This window comes from Lonchura striata, chromosome 3 (genome assembly GCF_046129695.1).
Source record: "Lonchura striata isolate bLonStr1 chromosome 3, bLonStr1.mat, whole genome shotgun sequence".
Lineage (NCBI taxonomy): Eukaryota > Metazoa > Chordata > Aves > Passeriformes > Estrildidae > Lonchura > Lonchura striata.
In genome coordinates, this window is record NC_134605.1 from 13738431 (window position 1) to 13764693 (window position 26263).

The 26263-nt window shown below is 36.8% G+C and overlaps 1 protein-coding gene across 3 annotated transcripts in view; it reads left to right on the forward strand.

The window, feature by feature from the left end:
• EML4 (EMAP like 4) overlaps positions 1-26263 on the forward strand; it is a 145425-nt gene that overhangs the window by 77559 nt on the left and 41603 nt on the right. For 2 of the 3 annotated variants that reach the window (XM_021547584.3, XM_077781903.1), the window contains exons 3-7: positions 10354-10483; positions 15435-15608; positions 17599-17727; positions 20769-20794; positions 21247-21279. In XM_021547584.3, coding sequence (XP_021403259.1) covers positions 10354-10483; positions 15435-15608; positions 17599-17727; positions 20769-20794; positions 21247-21279 — 492 coding nt within the window. The remainder of the gene's footprint in view (positions 1-10353; positions 10484-15434; positions 15609-17598; positions 17728-20768; positions 20795-21246; positions 21280-26263) is intronic. The other variant, XM_021547582.3, reaches the window with a different exon arrangement.

Sequence of the window (26263 nt, forward strand, 5' to 3'; positions counted from 1 at the left end):
GTTAGGTTTATAATAGTGGTTTAAATATATACGGCCAAGAGATATCTGAAATATGCTTATTAATCCTGTTGTTTGCTAACATTTTTACATTCTTGATACCCCTGAAAATTTTCATTACTTCTTGCTAAAAGGTTTCTGTTTTAATTTCAATGGTGGAATGTTAACCTGCCACTGGAGGTTCTGGGGCTTATGGACAGTTTTGAGTCTCGGCTTTGACTTTTGCCTGGAAATTAGTCAACTAAAAGGGTTTATTAGAGATTATGTTTTCTCTTGCTCCTAAATTATAACAAAAACAAAAACCAAAATACATTGCCACCAAATAAGAAGGCTTTCTGAATGTAGTTAATTTTTGTTCCAGTACAGAGATAACTTAATAGATGTCATGTAAGAAATGACCATGTAGCAGCAATATCTCCTTTGGATAGTCACTTTGGTGGGAAACTTTTATATTGAAGTGCTGATATATGTAGGATTGTTTAAAAGTAAAGAAACTAGATACTTTTTGAACTAATTTTTATATGCTTCTCCCTTTCCCCTACCCCCCCAATCCCCCATGGACATTTCATTTTGTGTTCTGGAGAAGTATTTGAATTGAGTTTTGGAACTTACTCCAACTTAAAGTTGTGTATTTGAAGAGAATTATGGCTGTGCACGTTTCTGGCATATATCAGGTCTCTGATTATATAAAAGATTAGGTTATAGTTGAAATTAATCACAGTTTTAATTCACCATAATTGCATGTAACCGCATCAAACCATGCAGCATAGAGATCTCTGGGCTCAATCCCTGTGTGAGTGTTGCAGTGCACCTATTACACCACTGTAACACTGAACTGAGACAAGCCTATGCTTGTTTGGGTGACTGCTTTATATAGGCTGAAAATGCTGAAAGTTTGATTTATTTTAGATATGACAGAGGGATCAAATTCCTTAATTAAGTGTTTTTGCAGTCTTTCTGCCAGATGGAAGGAAGTCATGATGCTAATTGACTTGGGCTCTGAATCGTGCCATTCTCTCTTGCTTGCTAAATGGTAGACTGTTGTCATCTCTGCTTATAAATGCAGCTTTTATCTACCCAATTTACATGTCTGGTCTCATCAAGATTGAAGCTTCTATTTCCAACTCTTTTTAAATATGGCTTTAGTAGATATTTTTACTAAATCACTCTGCTGTCTGCTGTCCATTATGAGAAAAAGAAAATATCCAAGTGAAAAACTATGGGCAGAACATGTGCACCACAGTACCTTATTCTTGCTATTTAAATGCAGAGGAGCTGGGATGTGAACAAACATGGCTAAAAACCTTTGCATTGGAGTTGTCTAACACCCAGCAAACTGTGTACAGGCAGGGCAATCTTCCTGTGCTCTGCAAAATGCCTTGGGGCTGTCTCCTTTCTAGGAGTCTTGGGACCATACTGAATTCTCTAGGTCCATTTGTCCCGTGAGAAAGTAACTAAGTATTTGTGGGAGGCAGAGCAGAGGAAGGGTGGAATGTCTTCAGTTTGGTTATATTATATCTCTACAAATGAATGGCAACAGCATGGAACTGTGAAGAAAGAGATGGGAACAGGGACAGATATGTCCATATATGATCTAATTCACTGAACTTAAATGAATTATGGCTAATTGACACTGTATTTAATTGGTGATGGATGTGTTCCCATTGTGTTCAGTTACACAGTACCACCAGACAACACATTAACTTCACTGTTAATCATGAAATCAGCTGTATATAGAATTCACAGAAGAAAATGCTTACATACAGAGACTGGAATTTTAAGAGACTAAAATTAGACTTGAAGCATAAACTTGGGATTCAAACAAGTTCATACATCACTTTTTGCAACACCCTAGGTTCTACTTTTGATGTCTATATTTTAAATTCTTTCAATGGCCAAAAAACTCTTGAAATATTTTAACAGAGATAAATGCATAATTTCTTTGAATAAGTAGGATTAGAAGATTATCTGAATTGCCATAAAAAATAATACTCAAAGAAGTAATTGTTAGATTTTCTTTGAAGTATTATGCATGCATATAACAGACTTACTTGTCAAGTCATGATTGCTGCAAAGGTAACTGTGTTCCTCCTAAACTCATTTTGTTGTTTGTGATCCTGTCAAGAATCTGGATTTCTGCATTACAATAATTGCACTTTCATGTAAAATATTATGGTTAAATTTTCTTAAAAAAAATGCCAAGGCTTTCGATCACAAAGTATTTTTCTCTGCAGCAGCCCTTAAATACATACTGACAAAAATAATGAGTAAAGAGAAGAGATGTGTATATATCCTTCTGAATGCATGGGGATGTGTTTAATCTAAAGTATGGCAACACAGTGAGAGAAATACTTTTAAAACAAACTGAACTTAACAAGAATAATAGTACCAGAAAACGCCATCCTGAGTCTTTCCATCAAACTAACCTAGTTTGAAGGGTGGCTCTTCTACTTATTGCTGAAATGAGTTTTCTAAAACCTCTCCATTTTTTTTCTTGTTGCCACCTAAGCAGTGTCTTTGAGGACACTTTTTTGAGGATACATTGGCTAAAAATAAGTATTGTGAGCAGACAGTGAATCATCCTGAAAGGGACAAATCCATCCTGATCATTTTTCACTTATTTTTCTTACTCTGAAGTTGATAACTTGGCTTAGTGAAAAAAGTGGTCTCTTCATCCTTTGTCTAGTTTGTCTGCATGGTACCTCTGGTGATCTAACTCTGTTCTTAATTTCCTTTATTTTAGATTGACAGATTGAAACAGTAGCTGAAGATAAAGTTTTTGCATTATCCTTTAAATCTTTATTTTTCTTTTTCCCCCTTCATTTCTGTCACATGCTTATTTTGAGCTTAGTCCAAGTCTCCAGCGAAAAAATTCACATGGTCAGGATAGATTTTTATTTCTAGCTCATGGGCTTTCTCTCAGGAGGCATGTACCTAGGGTCTCAGAAGCAAATGGCTCTTCATTCAGGGATTTGTGAACTGTAGAAGATAAGATAAAGGGTGTGGTTTTTTTGGCACCTGAGTGTCTCATAGTAGTAAATCATGTAGTGGAGATACTGTATAAGGAAAATACCTCTAGTAGAGATTGCAGCAGGGTTAGCACTTGTCTGTATTGCACAGTGAAAAGCAGGCTGGGAGTGTTTGCACATAACTTCCCAATGTAAAGTTAATCAAAATTGAGTAAATCTTTTCCAATATAAAAAGATTGTGATAGTGTTTCTCCTTCTCCGCACCCAGCTAAGAATAACTACACAAAGGAGATATTACCAGGTCCAAAGATAGTGTTGAGGGTTAGAAATGAGAAAAAGCTTGGTAAAGAATCCTGTCCCCAGCAGCTATGGGGCTTGTAGGGATCATAGTGTGGGGGTGAGTTTATGGGTTTCATTTCTTTTCTTTCTCTCTTTCTTTTCTTTTTAAATAGATGGCTTGGGGAGAAGAATTTCTTTGGTGGGAAATTATTTGCATTTGGCAGCTCTGCACTCTGTCACCACATGCCTCTGCTGTTGATGCATGATTGATGCTGTTAGCATTCACAAAAAGTTCCAAAAACAAAGATTACCTGGACACTGAAGAAAAAGAAAGCATAAAGCAGTCTGGTACTTGTGGCTGCCAGCAAGATAGATTGGCTCACAGCTGGTGCCTGGTAAACCTATTAACATCTTCCAGGGTGTCAAAATGTGTGTAACGGGAGAATTTATCCCTCAGGCTCTGGGTGTGCAGACAAGTTTGTGGCACACTATGGCACTAGTGAAATATCTCAGATTAATCATTTCACTGGAGTATGAGCCTGTGCCTGAAAAACTACATCTGATGTCTGCCTGTAGAGAAACAAAGAGTTCATGTCCTTTTTCTGGACTCAGAAATAATGAAGGGACTTGACAAAGGTTAAACCTTTGGAAGAATATTTCCTATTGCTTGGACAGGAATCAGTATTAAATAACCCATATGCAAATTCAACTCACAAAGTGAAATTGGAATAGTGGATGGCAGTTTGCAGAGAGAGTTTCCCATGAGATGAAGAGTAGCAAACCAAGAGGCATTTTATTTTACTTACAGCAGTGATTTTAGGGACCTGGAAAAGCAGGTATGTACTGGAAATGCAGTTGGTAGGGATTTTTTTACTTATTTTTTTCTTTGTGCAGTGGGCTTTTATAAGAGGAGCCCATTGAGTTTTCCTTCTTTTCCTGCTCACTTCTCTTGTATGAAATTGTATGTCTTATCAAAGTCCATCTCATCTCATTCATGGTGAGCAAAGTATTTCAGATGTAATTTTTACCTTATTTCAACAATGGTTTCATTTTACTAACATTAAGTAATTTAGTTTTATGTTAACAAAATTGACTTCAGGTGTTCAGCAAGCTTCATTAATGAAAGCATAAGACAGATTTGAGTTTTGTTTTTTTTAAGTCTTTACACTATTCAATAAACAGAGTTGTTCTAATAACTGAGTATGTGTTTATGTTGTCTAATCAGTAAATGCTAAAGAAATAGAAAATAGAAGTGTAAATAGGAAAATGCTTTTGGTAGCGGTAGGATACAGGTTCTTATCCACAATATTAAACTAACTTGGCAAGCTAGTGTATGGGTCATTTTACTCATGGGAAAAGTCCTATTGAAGTCTGCAGGCTGCATGCTCACATAACAAATAATGATACTCTTGAGGTCTTAATGCATTTCCCAGGTATTGGTTTTAGTACCATCTGTTCTTTTTGCATGTCTTACAATTTTTTCCTATCTTCTGCTCTGACTTACTGTATATTTTATTTTTTTTCTGTTACACTTACTGTTCTGATGTTCTTCATATATTTTTCTTTATTTAAATAATTTGGATCTAGAGGGCATTAACGAACTAAGGGTTACTAACCGGCTTAACCAAGTTTAGGATGGAGAAGTGAAGGACAAAGTTCAGAGGTTTTTTTGTAAGTTCTGTAACATAATCTTGTTCATTGTAGAGGCATATTTTTGGTTGTGGTGATAAGTATCCTTATTCTTTTTCCATATGCTTCTTACAGTTTTGGGTATGTTTTGTGCATCTATATACTTCTTTTATAACAGTGTAAGTAAATTTCCTTGAGTGGTAGGTACTCTGCTGTTCTCCATAATCAAACTAAGAATTGTAATGTTGGAAGAGTTCAGTGTTGCTACTAACTTTTTCAAATGAAAACTTATTTCTGACACTTAAGTAGCTTTTTCATCACTTGTTTGCCAGAGTATATCAAATTGTTTCAAATTACCATAGTTAAATTTTATTTCCTCCACTTAGAATTAGGCCATTTGCCAGTTGGTTGAGCATGTAGATGGTGCCTCTGGGAAAGTATGGCAAAATAAGATAGAAGGGAGAAGGGAAAGAGCTGTGTGATTTGAATAAGCAATTGGCCAAACAAGTCTTTCAGTTTTCTGTAGTGTTTTAAAGTGCCTGCCCAAAGGACAGAGACGTGGCTCCCCTAACATCTGAAAAATTAGTTTTCTATCACTATGAGGGTCATTTAAAGTTAGAAATGTGTGGGTTAAGTCACTATTCATAAAAATCTAAAAATAAATATTTAATTACTCTTAATATCTAAGTTGGTTTATCTGCCTACTAGGAGAGATGCCCTTGGAACTCAGGTTGTTTATGCATTAGCTATACACTCTCAAACTGTTGCTTATCAACATGCCTCTATTTGGGTAGTTCTTTTCCTTTTAATAGGAAATGACAAATAATGTATGTTTAATAGCTGTCTGTTGAAAACTGTGAAATTTGTTTTCAATTAAAAAAATACAAAAAGAATGTTTATTTTTTTAGCTAGTTGTAATTACTGTAATAAAGTTTGTTGAAACTTAGTTGTTTTAAAATTTGATTATTAAACAAGAAGCAGCATAACCCATAGGTAGTGATCTGAACTATTGATCCTGATTTGTTTTTGTGTTATTTGAGACCTATTGGCTCACCCTGACCTGTCTTCATGTGATAGAAGAGGAGGACACTTTTTCAACCTAAGAAGCTTTAATCAAAATTTGACTCTTAGTATGTAAGTGAAGTAGTTGAATAAAACAGAATGCTGAAGAAAATATTTCCCTACCCTTCAGAATGCAGCACTCTCTTTGAAGAGAGTTTTAGGGCTCCCAGGCTGTTTCTTTGCCAGCATCTTCCATGGACTGAGGGACTTGACATCCTTTGAAAGTCTGGAAACAGAGCCATGACTAGAATTAGCTGCTTTTATACAATTCATTGTAGCACCTTCAACTAAGTCTGAGATTTGTCATAATTTCTATTGATTTTGATGTTGTTCTGTTAGGAAGGAAGTGCAGATAAAATCTTATATTCCACTATACTTATAACTATTTCTGTCTGTTTTTCCACAGCTCACTCTGTGGGCTCTCTGGAGATTTACACACACTGTACACTTGTTGAGTAAGAGTACTAAATTGGTTTTCTGTCCTTTCAGGCAGAAAACCCCATGGCATGTAATATATTTATAATCTAGAAGTCTTTGTCATGTTTTGCTGAAAGTGAAGTAGTTTAAGATTGTTGAAGGATTTGATATTTGATATCGCCTTAATAGGGAAAAAAAAAGAAAAATCTTCCTTAAAAAAATCAATTTTTTTTTTTTTTTTTTATGGTAAGGTGTCATTTCTTGAGCTTTTTCTTTTAAATCCACTTGAATTAAGTGCCCAGAGAAGTAACTTTAATGTAGCTGCAGCTACTTACTTTAAATTGAAATTACCTGAAGAAGAGAAACAAGTGTTCGGCTTTTCCTTGTAAGAAAGGCTGTTTAGAACATTATTTTACAGAAAGTTTGTCAGAATATTAGCAAATACAAAGATATTGAGGAAATTGTTCCATCAAATATATTTGATAACAGAATCAACTACATTTTAACATAAAATATTCTAAGTTTTGTGTCTGGGAGGAAAAGTGAATTACTAATTGATTCTCAGCTCCAGCACCTTGTATGTTTGGAGGGAAATGCTATCATGTTATCACAGGACACACATTTTCAAACTTACCACTCTCTCTAACAGCTTGGTTTCATTTTTTTCCCAGTAAGCTAATCAAGGCTGATAAAGAATTGGAAATAGATTTTTGGTTTATTGTGGTCTGGTTTTTCTAACCCTACTTATCTTTCATTCACACATTTGTGTACTTGACAGATGTTAATAAAATGTTTCTTTTGAACTCTACAGATACTATTCTATGAAAATTATCAGAACAGAGATGAATCCTTTTTAGAAAAGACATTTTTACCACTTTGATCTCTGACAATTTGGCTTTAATCCTGATCACCATACACTGCCTTTCATTCTGCTTTCAGTTTATATCTGGCTTTTGTTCCAAACTAGCAGATAAAGTTTAGTGCTACTCAGTCTGAAAAATTTCAGACTGCTTATGCTAGCAGGTGGTGAATGACATGACATTGGCAGAGGTGTGCAGCCCGGTGCTGGGAGAGCTCAATTGTTTCAGTGTATTGATCTAGAATTTGTGTTCTCCTGTGCCACTTCATTATTTCCAGGTCTCTGAAGCAAAAGCACTTGACTACTATGAAGGATTATCTCTGCAGTGGAGAAGGTTAGAGTGTTGTTAATTTTTGACATCTTTTGACCTCAGAGATGACCTGGTTAAAAGTCATTAAGAGATGTGTGGTTTGGACTGGTGGGTCTGCTTCCTTGGAATTCTGACCCAGCTGGGAAGATCCTTGTTGTGTGTCTCTGTCAGTGGCCAGGTTTCACTGCGTGGCATGTGCACAGGACCTAAAACTTGCCTTTCCTTTTCATTATTTAAAATATAAATGCATTTAATTTACTTATAATTGCAGATGATTAATTGAATTTATTTAATCCCTTTGAAAGTAGGTATTCCAAAGTCACTTTTGACTACCTAGTTAACATGCAATATATGGAGAATTTGGAAGAAGTTTTGTTTCTTAAGGGCGTTGAGTGTGGGGTTTTGGGATTTTTGTTTGTTGGGGAGTTTTTTGCTGTTTTTTTTTTTTTTTTTTGCTTTTTCACATTTTATTGCACATTGAGTTTTGCACACTAACCAAGATTTTGTTCTGGAGTGTAAGAAAGCCTGATGTATTTTTGACACTTGAAAAAAATTGTCACTGCAGTTTTTAATCTGGGTTATGTTTAATTGTCAGTCATTTCGCAAAAGTAGTTTTTATTTCAATTCAAAAATCTTAATCTCAAATATGATTTTGTATGTCACTTGTTGACATTTGGAAGTACTTTGCCAATCTATCATCAATGCCCACCTTACTGGAAAACAATTCCAAAGCTGCTGTCTGGATCCCTTTTTTATTGTCACTGTGTTCATCATTGCATGGAACAGTGCATATTCCTGTCATGAATATACACTGATGTAGTTTTATTTTTAATCAGTTTTGTCCCTAGACATAAGCAGGAACCAACACTTTCCATACCTAGTAGGGGGAATTATTCTAGATGTAGCAAATAAAAGAAATAGCAGTGTGCTCCTTCCACTCTGAGAGTGTGTTCCCCATCTTAGTAAGTCCTCTGCCCTGTCTGTAGCCCTGTTGTGCTTTACACATCCCACTGGGTGCTCACCCACTGTGCTGGGAATTACTGCTGATTGTCCTGATTCATGTTTCTGGAAAACCATGCTAAGCTGGTTGGAGAGACATTAATCTATTACAATGAGCAGACAGAGATGCTAAGGTCATATATAGTTCAAGAGTGAATCATAGACCGTGATATTATGCCTCTCCACAAAGAAAATGACTTTATCACTGAAGCTAATTTATAGGCTTCTACAGTAAATGTGCTTCCGAAGCTCATGCGCTTTTGTTCTTTCGTCTGAGTTACATGGGGTAAAAAAAATATCTTGAGCTTCAGAGGTTTTGTGCAGTATACTAAAACAAATTTTGTCTTCCAAATGTTTATGTTGCAAATGAAACAGTCTCTGAAAAGTACTGCTTGGAAGGAATCATACCAAATTGATTTATACAGAATTTAGGAAGAACAATGATCTTTGAAGTGTTTCTGGATTTTAAGTGTGTCTTTACTTCAGACTTCCTTTATTCTCATTTCTGCCTGGGATATTCCACATGATCCTTTTGGCTTTCCTGATCTGAATTTCAGATGTGATCACATGCTGCATGGTGCATTTGAAGCACTGTTCGGTTTGTGTAGGCCAGCCCATTTCTGCATTCATCCAAATAGTTTTGAGATATAATATTCCCTTGATGGGTATCTCTTGTATATTATATGGTAGTTTAAAATAAGAATCAATTTGCCTCTCAACCTGCTTGAAAGAGCATCTGTGTGAGTTTGTCTTCTGTGCACAGATCTGTCGATTCTCCCCAACTGCTCTTTTACTCGTCGCTTTTATCTTCAATGTGTGGCTTCATGCCTTATCTATCTCACACTATTTGAAGCCTACCGTGAACACAGACCTGTTATTTTTCTGTCAGTCGTGTCCTCTGTGTTTGTTGCTGAAGTCAGAGTGACAGCCCTATGAGAGACAACAGAAATTTGCTGTCTGTTAACTGGGCATGTGATACAGAGGGCCTCAAAAGTGACCACTGATTTTTGGATGCTTAATGTGAGATTAGCCCAGAGATCTTTCTCAGGGGATTTATACTTCAGAAGGGAAAAGTACAAGTCTAGCACTTTAAAAGAGGAAGGGGCAAAATTCTTCTTCAATACTTGGAAATAAAACAGGCACACAAAAAGAGAGATGCAGTTAATGGGAAAAGACGAAACATCAGGTTTGAGTAAAATGCCTTGTATTTCACTGGCATTCTGTGGAAGAATCAGGTCTGGGAGCTAATTGCCAGGCTAGTGTTCAGCTCTGAAAATAGAAGAGCCTTTTATCCCCCTTGTCTTCCTTGCAATCCCCTCCCACATTCAGTGCATAGTTTTAAACTTCTGCAATGAGTGAAGTGGGCATCTGACTGACAACAGCCTTCTTCACATATACACTCTTGATTTGTCCCTGGGGAGAGTCTGTAATGTTCACTGGATGTGGCAGATGTTCTACACAGTGAGCAGTATCAGAAACTTAATAGCTGCACCATAGGGCATGTACTGAAAGGTATTTTAAGATGGAAGGGGCAGCTGAAATGAAACTGAAAAATCTTGTTTTTTTTTTTTAATCTTTAGAATCACAACCTTTAAATAACTTAATAATTATTTCATTATATCATATCACTAGAGGAACTGATCTCTATCACACATATTCTTGACTGCCTTTGGGTCCCAGGTTTCATGAATATATGTCACCACATGGTTATCCTGAATGCTCATGCTGCTGCTGTGTGATACCAGGTCCACAACTGAGAGCTTTTTGTTGTTCATGTGGACCTTTGGATATAGCTATAAAACCTAACATTCTTTAATGTTGCTTTTTCCTAGGTCAGCCAAGCCTCCGAGAAGCTATCTCAATGTCATGTATAACTAATGGGAGTACAGGAAGCAGGAAAACGAGCCACAGTTCATCCATTTCTATTGCCAGAAAAGAAACACTTTCATCTGCTGCAAAAAGGTATCCAAATTGTTATTAAAATTCAGATTTTTATATATTAAAAAAACCCAAAACCAGTCAGAGCAGGAGTTTGATTTTTGTCTCTGCACAACATTCAGCAGAGCTGCCTGAAGTCCAGTAAGGCACAAATAAGCTTTGGAGATTTACCATGTTGTTGGGCTGTGTACAGAAGAGTTTTAAAAAGAATTCAAAAATGGAGAGTATTTCTGTGGTGTGTAGTGTCTAAAATGAATTCTCACTAAGGGAATAGGAAAATGTATTTCCAGTACAAATGGAAAATTTTTCCTTCTGGTATTCATACGCGCTTTTGTTGGTTTTTTTGCTCCCCCCCTTCCTTCCCTCAAGGAAATTAAAGGGCAAAACTGACTTCATTGTCTGGAGTGTAAATAGTAGGCAATAGCAAAATAATTATGAGACAATAGTAAATTGTGTAAGATAAAGGTTTACATTTTTGGGTAGAAAATCTAAGCTAAAATATGACTACTTAGTCCTAATAAAAAAATATCTGTATCAGATCTCAAATATGAAGCAATTACATTGCTTGAGTAATTTGAAAGTTAAATAAGCTAAGAACTAAATAGTCGTGATTTTCCTCCATGTAATACTATCAGCTTCATACAGTAAACGAAGTGTTTGCTTATACTGTTTTTTTCCATGGGTCTGTTAGACAGTGATTACATGGCTTCTTCAGCAGTAGGTTTTGTGCCTATTCTTGTTTGTTGTGAAGAACAAGCTGCCAGATATAGCCGCGGGGCAGAGAATACTCTAATGTGTAACTGTGGTAAGTTATGTGAACAAATTCTTGGCCTCCGTAGAGTACTCTGGTAGCCACTCTGGTGGTTTATCTTCTACTGTGGATGTAAATATTGTGCTGTACAGCAAGACAGGGAAATTGTATACTTCAGGGAATAAAAATGCTGAAAGCAAATATAAACTGTATGAAAACAATCCAGAAGAAGCTTTAGTGCCCTTTGGAATTTGGAAAGTGAGGGTAGTGCCCCACTCTTTGCTCTTCTCCTCTGTGTAGGATTACACATCTTCCTTTTTATTGAATTTTTACATTTACTTTTCAACAATAAATCAGTGATCAGTGTATGTCTCTATCTGCTAGTGCAACAGGATCAGGGACAAAAGACATTCCTGCAGGAAGGTATTTCTTAGTTAGCACTTTTCCATTAATCTTAGCCCTGTGGCTCTTGGCACTTTGATGAGAGCCAGTCCGGTTCCCGTGGTGTTCAGCTTGCATTTGTGCTGAATCACCTGCTTGATTCATTGGCTGCTCAACACTTGCCTACATAAGAAGAGCAGAGTGGAGTGGCCGGCATCCCTTTCATCTGAGTTAAGGTCTTTAAAAGGAGACCTGGGTAGGCCAAAAGAGAAAACCTTCATATATGCAGAGGGCAGCTCTCCCTGGGCCCCTGAATAACTATCCAGGGGAGGTGTTGGTGGTTCCAGTGCAGCTGAAGACACGTAACTCCCTTCACAAACATATTTTAGAAAGGCCAAGGAAGGTTCTGTTTCCAGGAGTTCCTTTCACAGTCATGTCTTTATTAATTAAATTTGTTTCGTGTTTGGAAGAAACAAATTTGCCCTTTTGTAAAATGACCAGCTCAAGAAAGGGGAAAGGCAAGTAAATGTCAATAGTAGTCCCATCTGCTTCCAAAGGCAGAGAAACCATGTTTATTCCTAACACTTGTTGTGTTGAAAAGGAGGGAGACCAAAGCAGACTGGAATGTTTCACCCCACCTTGTCCAGGCTTTTCTTCAGGCTGAAGCTTGAACTGATGCAGCAGGTGGACAAGGTCATCTGTTGATGGAGAATTAACCTTTAGGTTCTAAACAGACTCCGTAGCCTGCCTAGGGCTTCTCATGTTCTAAGTGTATGCAGCTATACATCTAGCCAAAATAACAGAAGGCCTGCTTGTGTCTAAAGTAGATTCCCTACTGGAATTGAATTTCTTTTATGAATGAGCAGTTTCATTTCCTGGACTGTTTAATCTTGTCCTGTGAACCTGAACATTGAGACCATGGATATATTCATCTACCTCAGTAACTCCACAGCAGCAGGATGTCTCATTTCAGCAGTGGCATGCTAAAATATCAGCAATCACTAAAATCAGAGCCCAGGAATGTTCCCTGAACAGCAGGTAGATACTGTCCTGTTAACAGAGGTGAAATCATGGATGTGTTGAGAAAATTCCAATCCTGTAGTTTGGAATGGAAACAGGTTTATACTTTGTACAAATAAAACCCAACCAAACAATGACTGTCAGAGACCTGTTTGATCATTTTCCTTAAGACTAAACATTCTTCTGAAAACATCTGATAACAGTAGTCTTGATGTTTCAGAGTGACCACCATTCACAGTAGATGCCAATATATTGTGGTCCAAAGGATGAAATGCTGTAGTAAGTGAAATCAGAGAAGCTGCAAAATTGGGACAGATAGTAATAGCTCTCAACTACTCACTTTAGACTGAAGAAATGAGTTTTGGAAAGAATTTTTGGACACATTAAATGACTGCTTCCCAGAACAACTAGTCTTTAGAAACCCACAGGAAAAGATGCTGGTTTTGATTTGATTTCAGGAGTTACACAAGACCTACTAGAGGAGGTATTAGTGGGAGAGCCACTCTGTACTAGCCAGTCATAATACAATTAAGCTGAAGATTTTAGCTGAGGTGAGCAAACCAAATAAATTCAGAGCAAAGATATTCAGTACTCAGGCTGCCACATTTCTACATTATTTCCTTCCAAATTAAAACGCCAGTCAAAAAAAAAACCTTCTTGCAACCTGGTGGTAGATAAAAGCACTTTGTTGGAATCCAAGTGTACCTTGTGCTACAATCCCAAGTGAAAGCAGAGTGGTCCAGTGATTCTCATGGCCCAACAAAAAAGTTAAGGAGTGAATCTCATGGCAAAGAAATGAAATAGATAATGCACAGTGACAAGTTCAGTGAAGACACGCTGAATCTGTGGTTTCTAGGAGATAGATCAGATTGGTTTGGGTAGGAGCACAGAAAATATGAGACTGAACTGATAAATTAGCTGATCTGTTGCTCTCAGCAGGTGGTATTCACCTGAACCTGTTGGGGGGAGTGCAGAGGTGAATTGCAGAATTGCTGATGTGTCACTGTTCAATAGGACATTACAAAAAGTGGTATGTACCTGTCATAGTAGGAATAGAGAGGATTTCTGTTTTCTTCTGTGAAAAGAGATTCTGAGAATTTTTATTGCATTTCTTGCAACTGGATGCAGAAAAATTAAGTGTAGTGTGCTTTGCATCCAGCAAGACAAGCTAAGTATTCTGATTAAAAAATAATAATAAATTTCGATGCTACCAGTTAATTAAGGATTTTTGGCTATAAATTATTAATCAAAACCCCACAGTTCTCCAAGCTTTGTTCTCTGTGATCACATATATGCCCTCAAGAAAAGTGAAAGCTCTTTGTTTTGTTTCCATCTGATTTTTTTGAAAAGAAAATGTCACTCTGATGGATTATATTGACATTTTGAACTAGATAGCATGTTTTACAGTAGAAATCCTGAGTGATCCTTACAGATTTGCCTGGGTTTCATATTCATGTTTTGACCTGTTATTCAATGCATCTCTTCTCTGAAAACAGTTTGAAAAGTTGAACTCCTGTAAGCCTTGGGGGCTTTGTCTCAGTGGTAGATGATACAATTTAACTGAAGTAACAAAAGAAGCAAAAAGTCTTTTTAAGAATGATACCTTAAAATTGGATGTTCATTTTTTATTACTTCATTTTGAATGTTGTTTTGCTATTTTCTTTGTGTTTTGGGAAAAGATAAATGGAAATACAAATAATTTTGGTAGTACAAGAATTCAAGGTGGGAGGAAATTGTTGTAAGGGAAAAAATATGTGGAATCTCATGTTCATGTATATACTCTTTCTTTACTTTGCAGGTTACTTTGACCCTAAGATAAAAATCTTTCTGTTACATTTTTAGCTGTTGTTTGTATCTTGCTTTATTTCTTCACTGAGAAATCTATCTTGTAAGATTTAAATTTTTTTCCTTAAAAAAAGAGCTAGGCCATGCACTCGAGAGTACTCTCCTCTTTCAGGTCCTGGTATTGTGTGATTCAGTATATTGTAAAGTATGTAACTTAATAGAAGAACCTTTTAATTAATCTTTCTGTTTACCTAGCAAACCTTTGGTTTGGTTCTTAATAGATTTAAGGTTGGTAATGACGTGTATTTAAATCTGTTTCAAATATTAAACTAATAAATACAGCACTATGAAAATAAAGATGTGTTCTCAGCTGTCATGGCTGAAGGCATTAAAGAAGTGGTGAGACAATCTGATATTAGTCAACTACAGATCAAAACAGCCATGAGTTTTCAGGGATGATTTCCTTTGAGCTCTGGTGCAGCCAAGGAGAGTCCAGGGACCAGCACCAGCATTCCAGGGCTTTGGTGGCAGCTCAAAGACAGCAGCATGTATGTCCACAAATACAGTTCCATGGTGGGCTTACAGTAATGAGAGACACCACAGGTCACAGTCCTGCCTTGACAAGGTGGTCAATGAGCTCTGAAGCAGAGGATGGTTTCTTCCTGAGGGACAGCAGATTTGTGGAGCATCAGTTTGTGTCAGCTTTGAATGCTGTAGGAGAACCTGCGAATGAAGGACACACTCAAATCAAAGTTGTATTAATTTTAAAATTATAGTTTACCTAGTACAGCTGAAGTATGTAAATAATCTTTCATGTCTCCCTGTTTTTTATTGTTGGAACTAGTGGACAAACCTTATTTCAGCAAAATGCAAACATGAAGAGGTTGAGTAAATAATCAAAGTGTACTTTTGGTGGTTTTTTTATAGTAAGTTGTTAAATGCCTCTCCCATCTTTTCACAGAGGACATTTTCTCCCACCTTGCTAATTTATTTGCTTGTTCTCTTTTTTCCCTCCCTATGTTACACTTTATTTTACAGCGGTACAGAAAAAAAGAAGGAAAAACCTCCTGGACAAAAAGAAAAAAAAGAGGACTCTCATTCTAATGATCAAAGTGCACAAACTCAAGCATCACCTTCTCCCCAGCCCTCCTCACAGACTCTCCAAACACACAGGCAAACTCCAGAAAGCAAGAGTTCTGCTCCAGCTAAAAGGTTTTCCCAGTACCACAGTACAGAACTAGAAATGACTGTAATGATTCTGAGTTCATATTTGACAACAAGTCATGTGAAATAGTTCTAATCTCATTATCGAGTTAAGGTTGGATACTTTATCTGCTAGAGAAGATGCATTCAATATGCATTGCAGCAGAACAAATACATAAAAATGCCTGTTTTTATTTGAATATATTTTTAAGATTTTTTTTGTTCTCAGATTAAAATCCTAATACAGTAGATTACCTCTAATCAGCCATGATTGTAAAATATTTAATGATCACTCTAACTTGACTTTTCTGAAATACACTTCATCGATTTTGTCTGACATAGCTGAATTATGGAATGTATTTTCCACATGGCCATTATTATGTCTCATAACAGTATTTTTTAAGTACTAGTATCATTGCAACCTTTGGTTCAGAAATTTTTACTCTCAAATTATTATGTGAAGTGACTGCAGTTTTGTTTTTGTTGGTATTTCTTTATTTCATGGCCCTTCCCTTTTAAATTCCTGCTAGGTTGCAGGATGGCTTACTTTGATTTTTTACATGAGTGAAGTTCTGGTTTTATACCTGGATCATAGAACTACTTGTCTTAAGTAAATGCGGAAATTTATTTAGGATTGCTTCTTAATTTCCCACTCATTTTTGTGGGAATTAGTCACGGTGGGGGGAAAGGTTACATTTTAGAGATACTAGATTTAATTTTGAAGTCAAGGAAATGGCTTTTAAAATTTGGATAGTAGCTTTTGAGTTTCAAAACTATGCAGATCACTTGACATGGTTTTTTTTTTGGTTTTTTTTTTTTTTTTTTTATTCATTGCCACCTTACTGTTTTGGAAGGTGTAAAATTTTTTTTTTACTCTCTGGCACTTAGAGACTGAAACAGAATGTAAATTAAATTAATTACTCTGAAATGTACCAGTTTGGTTCACAAGATTGTTGTCTTGCATTGCTTGAATTCACAGCTCTTGTAAATATTTAAACTTCCACTTGACTGGTGCATGTTATAACACTCCATAAAGGCTCTGTCTCCATGTCTTGCACAAACCTGTAAGTTGTCTGAAGCTGAACTTGCAGCCTGTTGTTCTCTTGCCTGGTATCTCCCTGTAAAGATGTCTGAAGTCTTGCTTACTAATCTTTTGCAGTGTGGGGAAAAATAAATGCCTTTTTCAGTCTCCTAAGGGTTTGACTTGATTTGATTAACTTGTTTGTCACAGGACCTTTGAGCCTCTTGAGGTGCTGTACAAGGAGCTTGCCATTTCTAAGGTTGCATTTCAGGACTTAACTCCTGCAAAAAGCATTTCTGACGGGATGAAGTGTGATACTATTAGCAGGACATGTGCAAACTCTAAATGAGCTGATGAAGGATAATTTGGGCTAGGTAACATTTTGAACATGTATTCTGTGATGAAGGCACATGTGAAATTATTGAACTAGTGACTGCAAAATTTGCAAGTTCCCATTAGTGTAAATTGGCTGCAATAAGATTGCTGAAAAATTACATCAGAATTCATGGATTTAATGAAACTTTAATCTGATAGAACTGTTCTGCCTCAAAAATCAATGTGCTAAAGCTGGTGAACAGTTAATCAGGGAAAAAAATTACATTGTTATCTGTTTAATTGATTTTTTTTTTAATATAGTTTATTCTTTAAGGCTTATATACTTAGCCTCATTTTTTCCACTGCTGTAATTTGTTGGTGATGTAGTAATGAAGTATATTTTGTTCCAGTCTTTATGTAAGAGCATTTGGAAATGGAAAAGAATAGATAAAACATGTGGCAATTGTCTTGCTCAATTGTTTTCATTCATCCAGTTAGAACTTTTTGACTAATCTTTTTTCCCTGTTTCATGCTGCAGCTTGAAGGAAGATCTAGCTCTGCTTTTGTCTCCTGCTGCTTGATCTGTCATTTGCAAACGAGTTCCAGTTGCTACATTGTCACATTATTATCTTGTAATTGTAAAACTTTTTTTGTTTCTTCTAGCATAAAGAAATCCTTGACTGTTGAAAAAGCTCACAGTGCTTGGGAGAGTTCAGATGACAGTCGTAACAAGCTGATGAGAGTAGCATCAACATCTAAGTTAATATCAAAAGTGGCAAAGAATGCAGACAAGTATGTATATATAGTTTGGTACATAAAAGCAAGCAAACTTGAGAGTCAAAATATTATGAAATCATATAATTATAGTGAACTAGCTGGTGTGTATGCTAGGACCTTTTGTATCTTTGTTTTTACTATGAGTTCTTACATAACCTACCAGTTTGGTGTTCCAGGTGCTCCTGGAATTTTAATATTATTGAATTATTGAATAAAGTAATGTATAGTAATTCTTGTGTGAATATGTTTTAATATTGCCTGTTTGGATTAGCAGAATTATGACATTTTATGGCTTAATGCCAGTGATGTGAAACTTCCAGGTTTTTTATTTCCTAATTAAAGCTGATTTGAAAATGCAAGTCTATTTCCTTGGTGTCCGTTTCTGGATTTCACATAGGATATGTTTCCAAAGTAGACTGTAATAGTAGGAATATACTTTTATGATTTCAGATAGGTCCCTCAATGTAACTGTTTAGCAGGTTCCTGGTTGCACATTCTAGATGACAGGCAGGGATCTTTTTTTCAGTGTCACCTTCAGGAGGTGATGTGCTGCAGCCAGCCATTCCTCTCACACCCTTCCTCTTGGTTTGTGGTCTCCAGTCAGTGCCTCTGGGGGTGAATAGCACAGAGTAGTTACTCCTGCTCCTTTCAGCACAGGGGCAAGAGTTTGCTTTGTGCTATAATAACCCCACACTGTTGGCCCCTATTGTGACCTACCCACTCGTGTCCTCAGTACTCTCTGCCAGTTGGGTCTTCCACTTTGTATTGACACCTTGATTTATCTTTTTTGACTGATCCTTCTCCTATTTGCCAACATCCCCCAGTGTGCTGGCAGATTCTTCCAGCTAGGTGTTGTCTGCAGATTCCTAATCTGCTCATTAATCATTCATTCTAATAGCCTTTAACTACCTGAACTACCTGAAAACCCATCCTGTTCTGAAATAAAGCACTTCAGACTTTTCAGGGTAATTGCTAGTTTTTTATTATTATGTCTGTAGTGCTCTCCTTAGCTTGCATCTAAGACTGTCAGATACCTAGTCAAGAGTGGTACAAGTGCATTCCTTCTTCCCTGGGAATGGGAAGAACAAAAACAAACTAATCTTGGGTGTGGATAGCGGGACATTTACAAAAAGCTTTATGCTTAGCCTGAAGAGTTCTGCAGAGCAGTGGAGTGCTATGTGTGAGGGGATTATGTGTTACATACTTTGCAAGTATTTCCTTTCCTTTTATAATTGGTTTTCACTGTTGAAATTTAAAAGCCCTTTGGCAATTTAGATTATGGCATGGCACTGCTGGATAATATTTTGGAATGACAAAACCCTCTGCCTTGATTTTTTTGCTGGGGTTTTTGCTATGTTGCTAAAATACCTTTCACAGTGTAATACATATTTCAAATTTGCTAAAAGTAAAAAATAAATTTTACTTTTGTTGATACTTTATATGCTGGTTCAGACATGGTGAAAACAGTGTATTTTATTTCATTTTTCTGTGATTCTGCTTATTTCTGAGACATCTCAAATGTTGCCCTTCTACAATCTCTAATGTAGATAGAATAATAGTCAGGTGTCTTAACAAAAGCATGGTGAAGAAAAGATTAGTTTTAATTATTGTTAGAGAAAGCTGTCTGTTCATAACTTGAAGCTTTTGTATCTTAACTATATTTGGCAAAAATAAAGCCTCAAACATGAATTGTAGATTATCACCTGCTTGAATAGTGGATGTTATATTGTTGTGTCCCTTGTTCTTAAGATCAGATTTGTAACAGATGCACTGTTTGCATACAAGGACACACATTAATAATAATTTCTTACTCACATTGTGTGCCACATTTCCATAAGAGCTGGTTGGTATTGTGCAAAGACATATTGTTGTATTTAATTTATTGTTCCCAATTAGAAATGTTGGCCTCATCTGCTTGAAGCTACGGAGGTCTTGTGCAAGGGAATAGAATTCAGCCCCTAATGTGGGCCCCAAGACAGAAATGTTTTACATGTGCTTTGCACTATCAGCCCAGGATATGAACTTTGTTTACACAGCTCAGTCTGTAAGTCAGCGCTGGGCTGTAAATCTGTCTGATAAGGCTGTAAGAAGTAAGAGGGTTCCCACAGCAGCCCATCATTCGGTGCTTTTCAGGCAAGACTGGGAATCCACTTTAAATTTTTCATTTGGCAGTGTGGTAAAGGATGATTCCACCAACAGCCAGAGATTACTTTCCTCATGCATATGCTTGACCCTTTGTCACTGTTACAAAAATTTGACCTCCATCCAGCTAAAAATACTGGATGCCACTCATACCTTTCTGCTGAATTTCAAATGAATTCAGGAGGGTGTTTTATGCAATACATTCTCCTATCAAGTAGTGTTGTTCTATTAAGAAGTAGGTCTGATGCTGGAAATTAATATTTCTTCCCTCTACACAAAAAAAAAAAATAATCACTGAGTATTTTATGAGAAACTAATTTCTGGCTCTGGTAAGGAGAGCTGTGTCAGCTCCCCTCTGTTGAAGACTTTATGTTGCACATTCAGTAATTCTGCAGGGATCTGTTTAAGTGAAACTGCAACTTGCTTACATTTAATCCATGCCTCCAATAGAGTTAATTCCTAGGAAAATTTGTGCTGTTGTGTGCTGACAGCTTATTTTGACAGGTGTTAAATGCTTTGCATGCAGGACTGAGGATGTTTGGCAGCTTAAAACATTTGGTTATTACAAATTCTCACTCTCAGAATGGAACTTTCTGTGCACAAGGAACATGCCCTCTATAATTTATTCTTAAAAGCTTTTTTAATTTTGTAATTTTCAGAGTAATTCTTTGAAGCCCTTACCATAGGCCCAAAGACTTAAGTTACTTGAAAGGTACAGTGAGCTGCATAGAATAATATATGAATAAAAATGCACTACAATGATCAAGATTAGCTATTGGGCATCATATCCTATGGTTACACTGTACACAGAATTTGATGAGATTGCCAAATGCAGTAATGGGTAAAAATTGATAGTATTACCATGATAAGCATTTTGCATATTATTAATGATAATATTTTGAATTTTTCCACAGGCACAAAGATGTCATTGTCAGCCAAGGTAAATAAAAACATTTATTTTTAAATACTAGATGAAGTTGAAAATATTTACTTTTGACTGAATAGTATTTCCTGTAAATGAATACACTGGGACATATGCTTATGACACAGGGGTTTAGAGGTAAAATGGCATTAATCAACTCCAAGAATTTGTTTGGCAAAAAGTTACTCCAGACTCCAGTATATATACATATACTCATATATATGAATCTTTAAAATTATGGAGAAACACCTAATCAGATTGGATCTTTAGTTTTTGGTGAATGGGTGGTGGGAGGATTTGATTTATTTTTGTGAAACAAACCCTCTTCTAAAAAATCATTTTCTCTATGTATATGTGCATAGAGAGAGGTTATAAAAACAAAAATCTAAAATTTTGACTCTTCATCCAAGCACGTGTGAGTGAGACTTTAGAAATAGTTTTAAGATATTTTATTTCTGTCCCATAACTAGCAAAAATGTCAACTCGTGAAAAAAACAGCCAAGGTAAGAATTAAGCTATGCCCTTTGGTCGCTTTCTTCTAATTTAGCACTCTCACAAATCTTTTATTTGGCTTTTCACCATCAAAGAGCATGAGTCTTTCAATCATTCTCTTAATATTTTAACTCTCTTCTCATGGAAATTTATATGCATATTCACATTACAATCTGTATGGGGACTATTTGGGAATAGTTAAATTATGGCACATATAATTTCATTGTAGAGGAATATGTGTTCAAATAGAAGTCTTGCATTATTGCCTAAGATATCAGAGTATTAAGAACTGCCAACTAAAAGATTTGTTTTATCTCAGCTTTCTGTCTTGCCAATATTACAACATATAAATGCTAATTAGACAAGAACAGGGACTGAAGGTTTTAATAGTCTCCTGAAATGACAAATGAGTCTCTTCTGAAGTGTTTGTCTTTGCACCAATGAATCTTGCATTCTCTGGCTACCTGCTGCTGCTGGCTTGTTCAGTCAGGAAAAGGAGCCATCTATCTGAACATTGTGGGATGTGACAAAAAAAGAAGTCCACTTCTGGTGTTGCAAAACTACTCTGCGCCGAATGTCCTGCAAACTGTGCTGAAGCATGCAGTTTCAAAACTAAAGCATGTAACCCAAGTGCATGCTGTACACAACAGATCTATGTACAGGGGTTTTGTCTTGTGCTTTTTTGCTGCTAATTAAAAAAATGTATAGTCTTCAGATTCTGTGCTGTCAGCAAGTTTACTTTATTCACACTTTGATTGCTTTTTTGAATTGCTTTTTCAAAAAAGAAAAGAAGCCCTTCAATTTTTTGAAAGTTAACATATGAATTGCTGGAATGAAAGCAAAAATCAACTTGTATCCAATGCTTTATCTTTTTCTAGTTCACAGAGAAATTAAAAATATTCTGAATTGATACTTGCCAAAAGCATCTTCAGAGACAAGATGTGTGAAAGAGAACAAATAAGTATCAAGAACAAAGAAAAAATGTTTTATTATGCCATGGTACTTAACACCAGCTGTGGAACAGTACCTATGTGCAGCACTGGCTGCTGTAAAAGGAAAGCTAATCAAGTGGCCAGACCAGCTGCAATTTAGCTTTGCAAGTTTTTGAACAAAACCATTATATTACCTAGTAAAAACAGCTTTTCACAAAACCAAGTTATATATAGCTAAAATACCTCCAGTACTAATTATTTTCTTATAATGTGCTTCTAGAACTCCAGTTGTTCTGCCCAAAATGGACCATGCTGAAGTTCTCTCATTCTGGTAGCTGTAACTTCAGTGGCCTCGATATGTTCCCTATTTCTGTGTTACTTTGCAGAGGAGGTGATGCATGGGCCCCTTCTGAGTGTGACATGCCATAGTCTGTCCTGAGCCTAACTGGAATCAGAGAAACATGATGCAGATAACAGGGCCCCACACATATGGGAGGTGAAGGGAAAGTCTTGTCATAGAAAAAGCATTTGCTCCATTTTAAACACATGGAGTGGCAAAATGTAATTCTGTCTCTAACGTGGATACAGATACAATTAGAAGATTCAAAGTTGTTTTGGTTTTTTGTTGTTTTTTTTTTTTTTTTTAATATGGCCAATTGTATTTTTAACAGGTTTTAGAGTGTGTCTGTGTGTGTGAGACTGGTAGCTTTTATGTTGTGTTTGCTGCCACAGAACAAAGCCTGTTTAGGATGCTGTTGTTGCAGCAGTTTTCCCCATCCTTCCCAGTATAAGCTTAGCAATACTTGGTCACTTCTCCATCAGGGCAGATGACTTTAGCCTGTTTTCTACTTGGCAGTTGTCACATAAGTAAAACAACGTTCAGTTGACACCTTGACCAAAGTGGTCACAAAGCGAAGAGTTGCATAGACAGTTAGCATCATGTTTCTGAGGTAAATTCTGTGCTCTTGGACAGTGTTGTCTTGGATAGGGTGGGATGATGAGTTGCCCTTGCTCATGGTGTTCCTACAGAAACTTGCTGTTCTGGAAAGCACAAAATGTTACAGCTGATTTAATGCTACTTTTTGGCTTGCCAGCCTTTGCCTCTAGGGCTGAGCAGTCTCTAGCACTGTGTTAATTAAGTTACAGCAGCTCCCCTGAGCTGCTCATTTCACTGAGCTGTGTGTAAAACACTGTGTATGCTCCCAGCACTCCTCTCCCCTAAGGATTGCGTCCATGTACTTCCTAGACCTAGAAATTCTGTGAAGGAGGCTCTTGGGAAGACTGCTGATGTGCAAACTGTCAAGCTTCAAAGCAAATCTACAGTAAAAATACATCAGTGTCTTTATACACACATAAAATAAGTTTGGAATCACTGTGAAATTGCAGATTTTCATAGCAGAAGGTGTTTGCATAGGATAATGGGATGGAAGATGACAATTTTTTGTTGCTTTGAATATCCTGGAATCACTTTGTTTCCTTTTTTGATTTAGCTAATAAAAAAACCAGCTTTGAAATGTTGGTATGGTATAGTACCACAAAATACAGATGAATACATTTTTGCATGTTTAGACCTTGGAATGTAATTTTTCTAGCAGCAGAAGATACTGCAATTATATCTGCCTTCTGTGTAGATTCATTGTGGTTTCTGTTGGTGCTGGTATTAGCTATAAAAGTGAAAGACTTGGGGAGCAAGTGGGAGCTGTAGATGAGCTTCAGCAGTGAAAGGCATTGGCTGTGGTGTCGGAATTGGCTTTGGTTTGGTGTGGAATCCCCCAGGGTGTTGCACAGAAGTGTCAGCAAGACCTGGGCAATTGTCTTCTCCTGCCAGTAGCAGCAGCATGGGAAGCCACAGCCTGCAGCTGCCTTGTGGGCAGCCACCTGGTTTTCTTTGGTTTATCTCTGTGCCAAAGCCACAGGTGTTGGGGTGCCATCTCATACCTCCTCAGTAGCCAGTTTTGTTCCCTTGGTGCCTTTATCTCTCCCACTTGGGTTGATTGCATATACTTCAAGTAAGGATAGTCCTGAGCTTTATGCTTCTGGCTATGTGCTGCAGCAGAGGTCATAGGGTCAGTTGGTTTGTTTGTCCTTGTAAACCACCAGCCTTTTTACAGTAAAATCCAGCACTCAAATTCTGTGCAAATCCAATAAAGCTATGGGTGAAATGAACAGGTGCTTATTACAGCCTTAAAAAGACCCTAACTGAAGTTAGTATTTTAAATTTTTTACCAGCAGGTGTTTATAATTCCCTATTAAAGTCATCTTGCTTCTCACTTCAGCAGGAACATTTTTTAAAGTATTAATCATAAGGCATTCATATTTTTATACCCAGAAGTTAAAGACCTGGCTTATTTTGAGATAAAAGGTAATTTATTTCCCTGAGATTTGTGTTTGGGTTTGGTTTTCAGTGATAGCAGCTCCATATATGAATCACTTGTTCACTTATTATAAAGTAATAAGAGACACTTAAACTGTTTGGATGGCAATAAAAACCATATGTGAAAGAATTAATGAAAAACATGCACTGCATTCCTAAGTTTTTTGGGTTTTTTTTAAATTATGCTTTTTTAGTTTCCAGTACTTTTTCTTCTGTTAGTTTTACTGTGTTATAGTTTTAGCTTCATGGACAGAGCAATTGTGGCGCACACAATGGAAAAAATGTACCCTGCAGACAATGTGTGCTGTCTGCAGAGAGTGCAAAATTCAGTGGCTACCTCAGACTGCTTTCTCATCAGACAGTGATTTTGTATCAGATGGTTGCTGCAGGTGCTCCTGTACTTGAGAGCAAATGGAGGCCCCCATGTATCATTATTGGGCTTCTTGCTCTAGTTCAGGCACAGTGCATATTATTAAAAACAATCAATACTGTCCCAAAAACAAATTGTGTACTTGGGAGTTTTTATCACTGATTCTTGGTGAAGTCAGGATTCTATAATTTAGGCAGGAAGCATTTAGATAGAGTCCTATTGAGCTTGTTTTTGTCCAGTATTCCTTGTTCAGTCTTTTTTTTTTTTAATAAAAAGCTAGAGTTTAATATTAAACTTTGATTATTTCAGTGCTAATGGTAACTGTTGTTAATTCCTAGATTCATAATGCCACCCAATAAATGAAATAGCAGAGTTCACTAATCAGATTATGTAAAATGAATAACCCAAGATCTGTTAAGAAATTTCAAGGCAAAGCTGTAAAATCATTCCAGATCAGGACAAGTCTCTCATCTCATCTATTGTATTTGCCTGTTTGTCTGGCATTGCACCAGGGCTCTGTAACAACAGTGGATGTCTGTCAGGTTCAGCAGGCACTGGCACATAATAGCTTGGGGTGAGAGATGCAGACCTGCAGGCAAATGTTCATTCCACCGTGAGGTTGAATGTAACGGTCTGGGCTTGGTGGCTGAAATGTGGTTATTTGTCTCTGTGCTGTTAGCACTGGTTTAAATTAGAAACAGGCTTCCAAGTTCTTGTCCCTCAGGTTAGTGGTCCTGCAGAGTTCTTGGACACAGGCCTGAAAGCAGGAGGCTTATGGGAAAGAAGCTATTTGTAGTTTTAAAAAGCATAGCTTCACTGGTCAAGCAACTAGAAGGTGAAGACAGATTAATAAATGTACCCTGGATGTGGTAGTTTATTGTATATTATTAGAGTGTTCTGCATGGCCAAGCTAGCTGGAGTCTTTTGGGGTTTTTCATTTGCCTGTAAATCACTTTAGGGTGGTGCTACACATAAATAGAACTGAGCTGGGATTTTAATGCACCAGCCCATGTTGAACTTTCAAACTGAATGGGGTGGGACCTACTGAAAAATAGGTAGCAATAATTTGCAAAATTACTGTAATAATTCCTTTAGAACTAAACTTGTGTGTGTGTGTATATATATATATAATCTACTGTATGCTCATTAGACAACTCATTATATGCAGACTTGCTAGCTAAAGAGCAGTTAATTACAGCACAGACCTGTGGGGCTACCTCAGTGTCTTGTCTAATGAGGAATAGTGTAATATAAAATACATTCTCTAAAATTATGTCCAGTCTTGTTGAAGAAATCATTAACTGAGGGTGAAAGGTTCT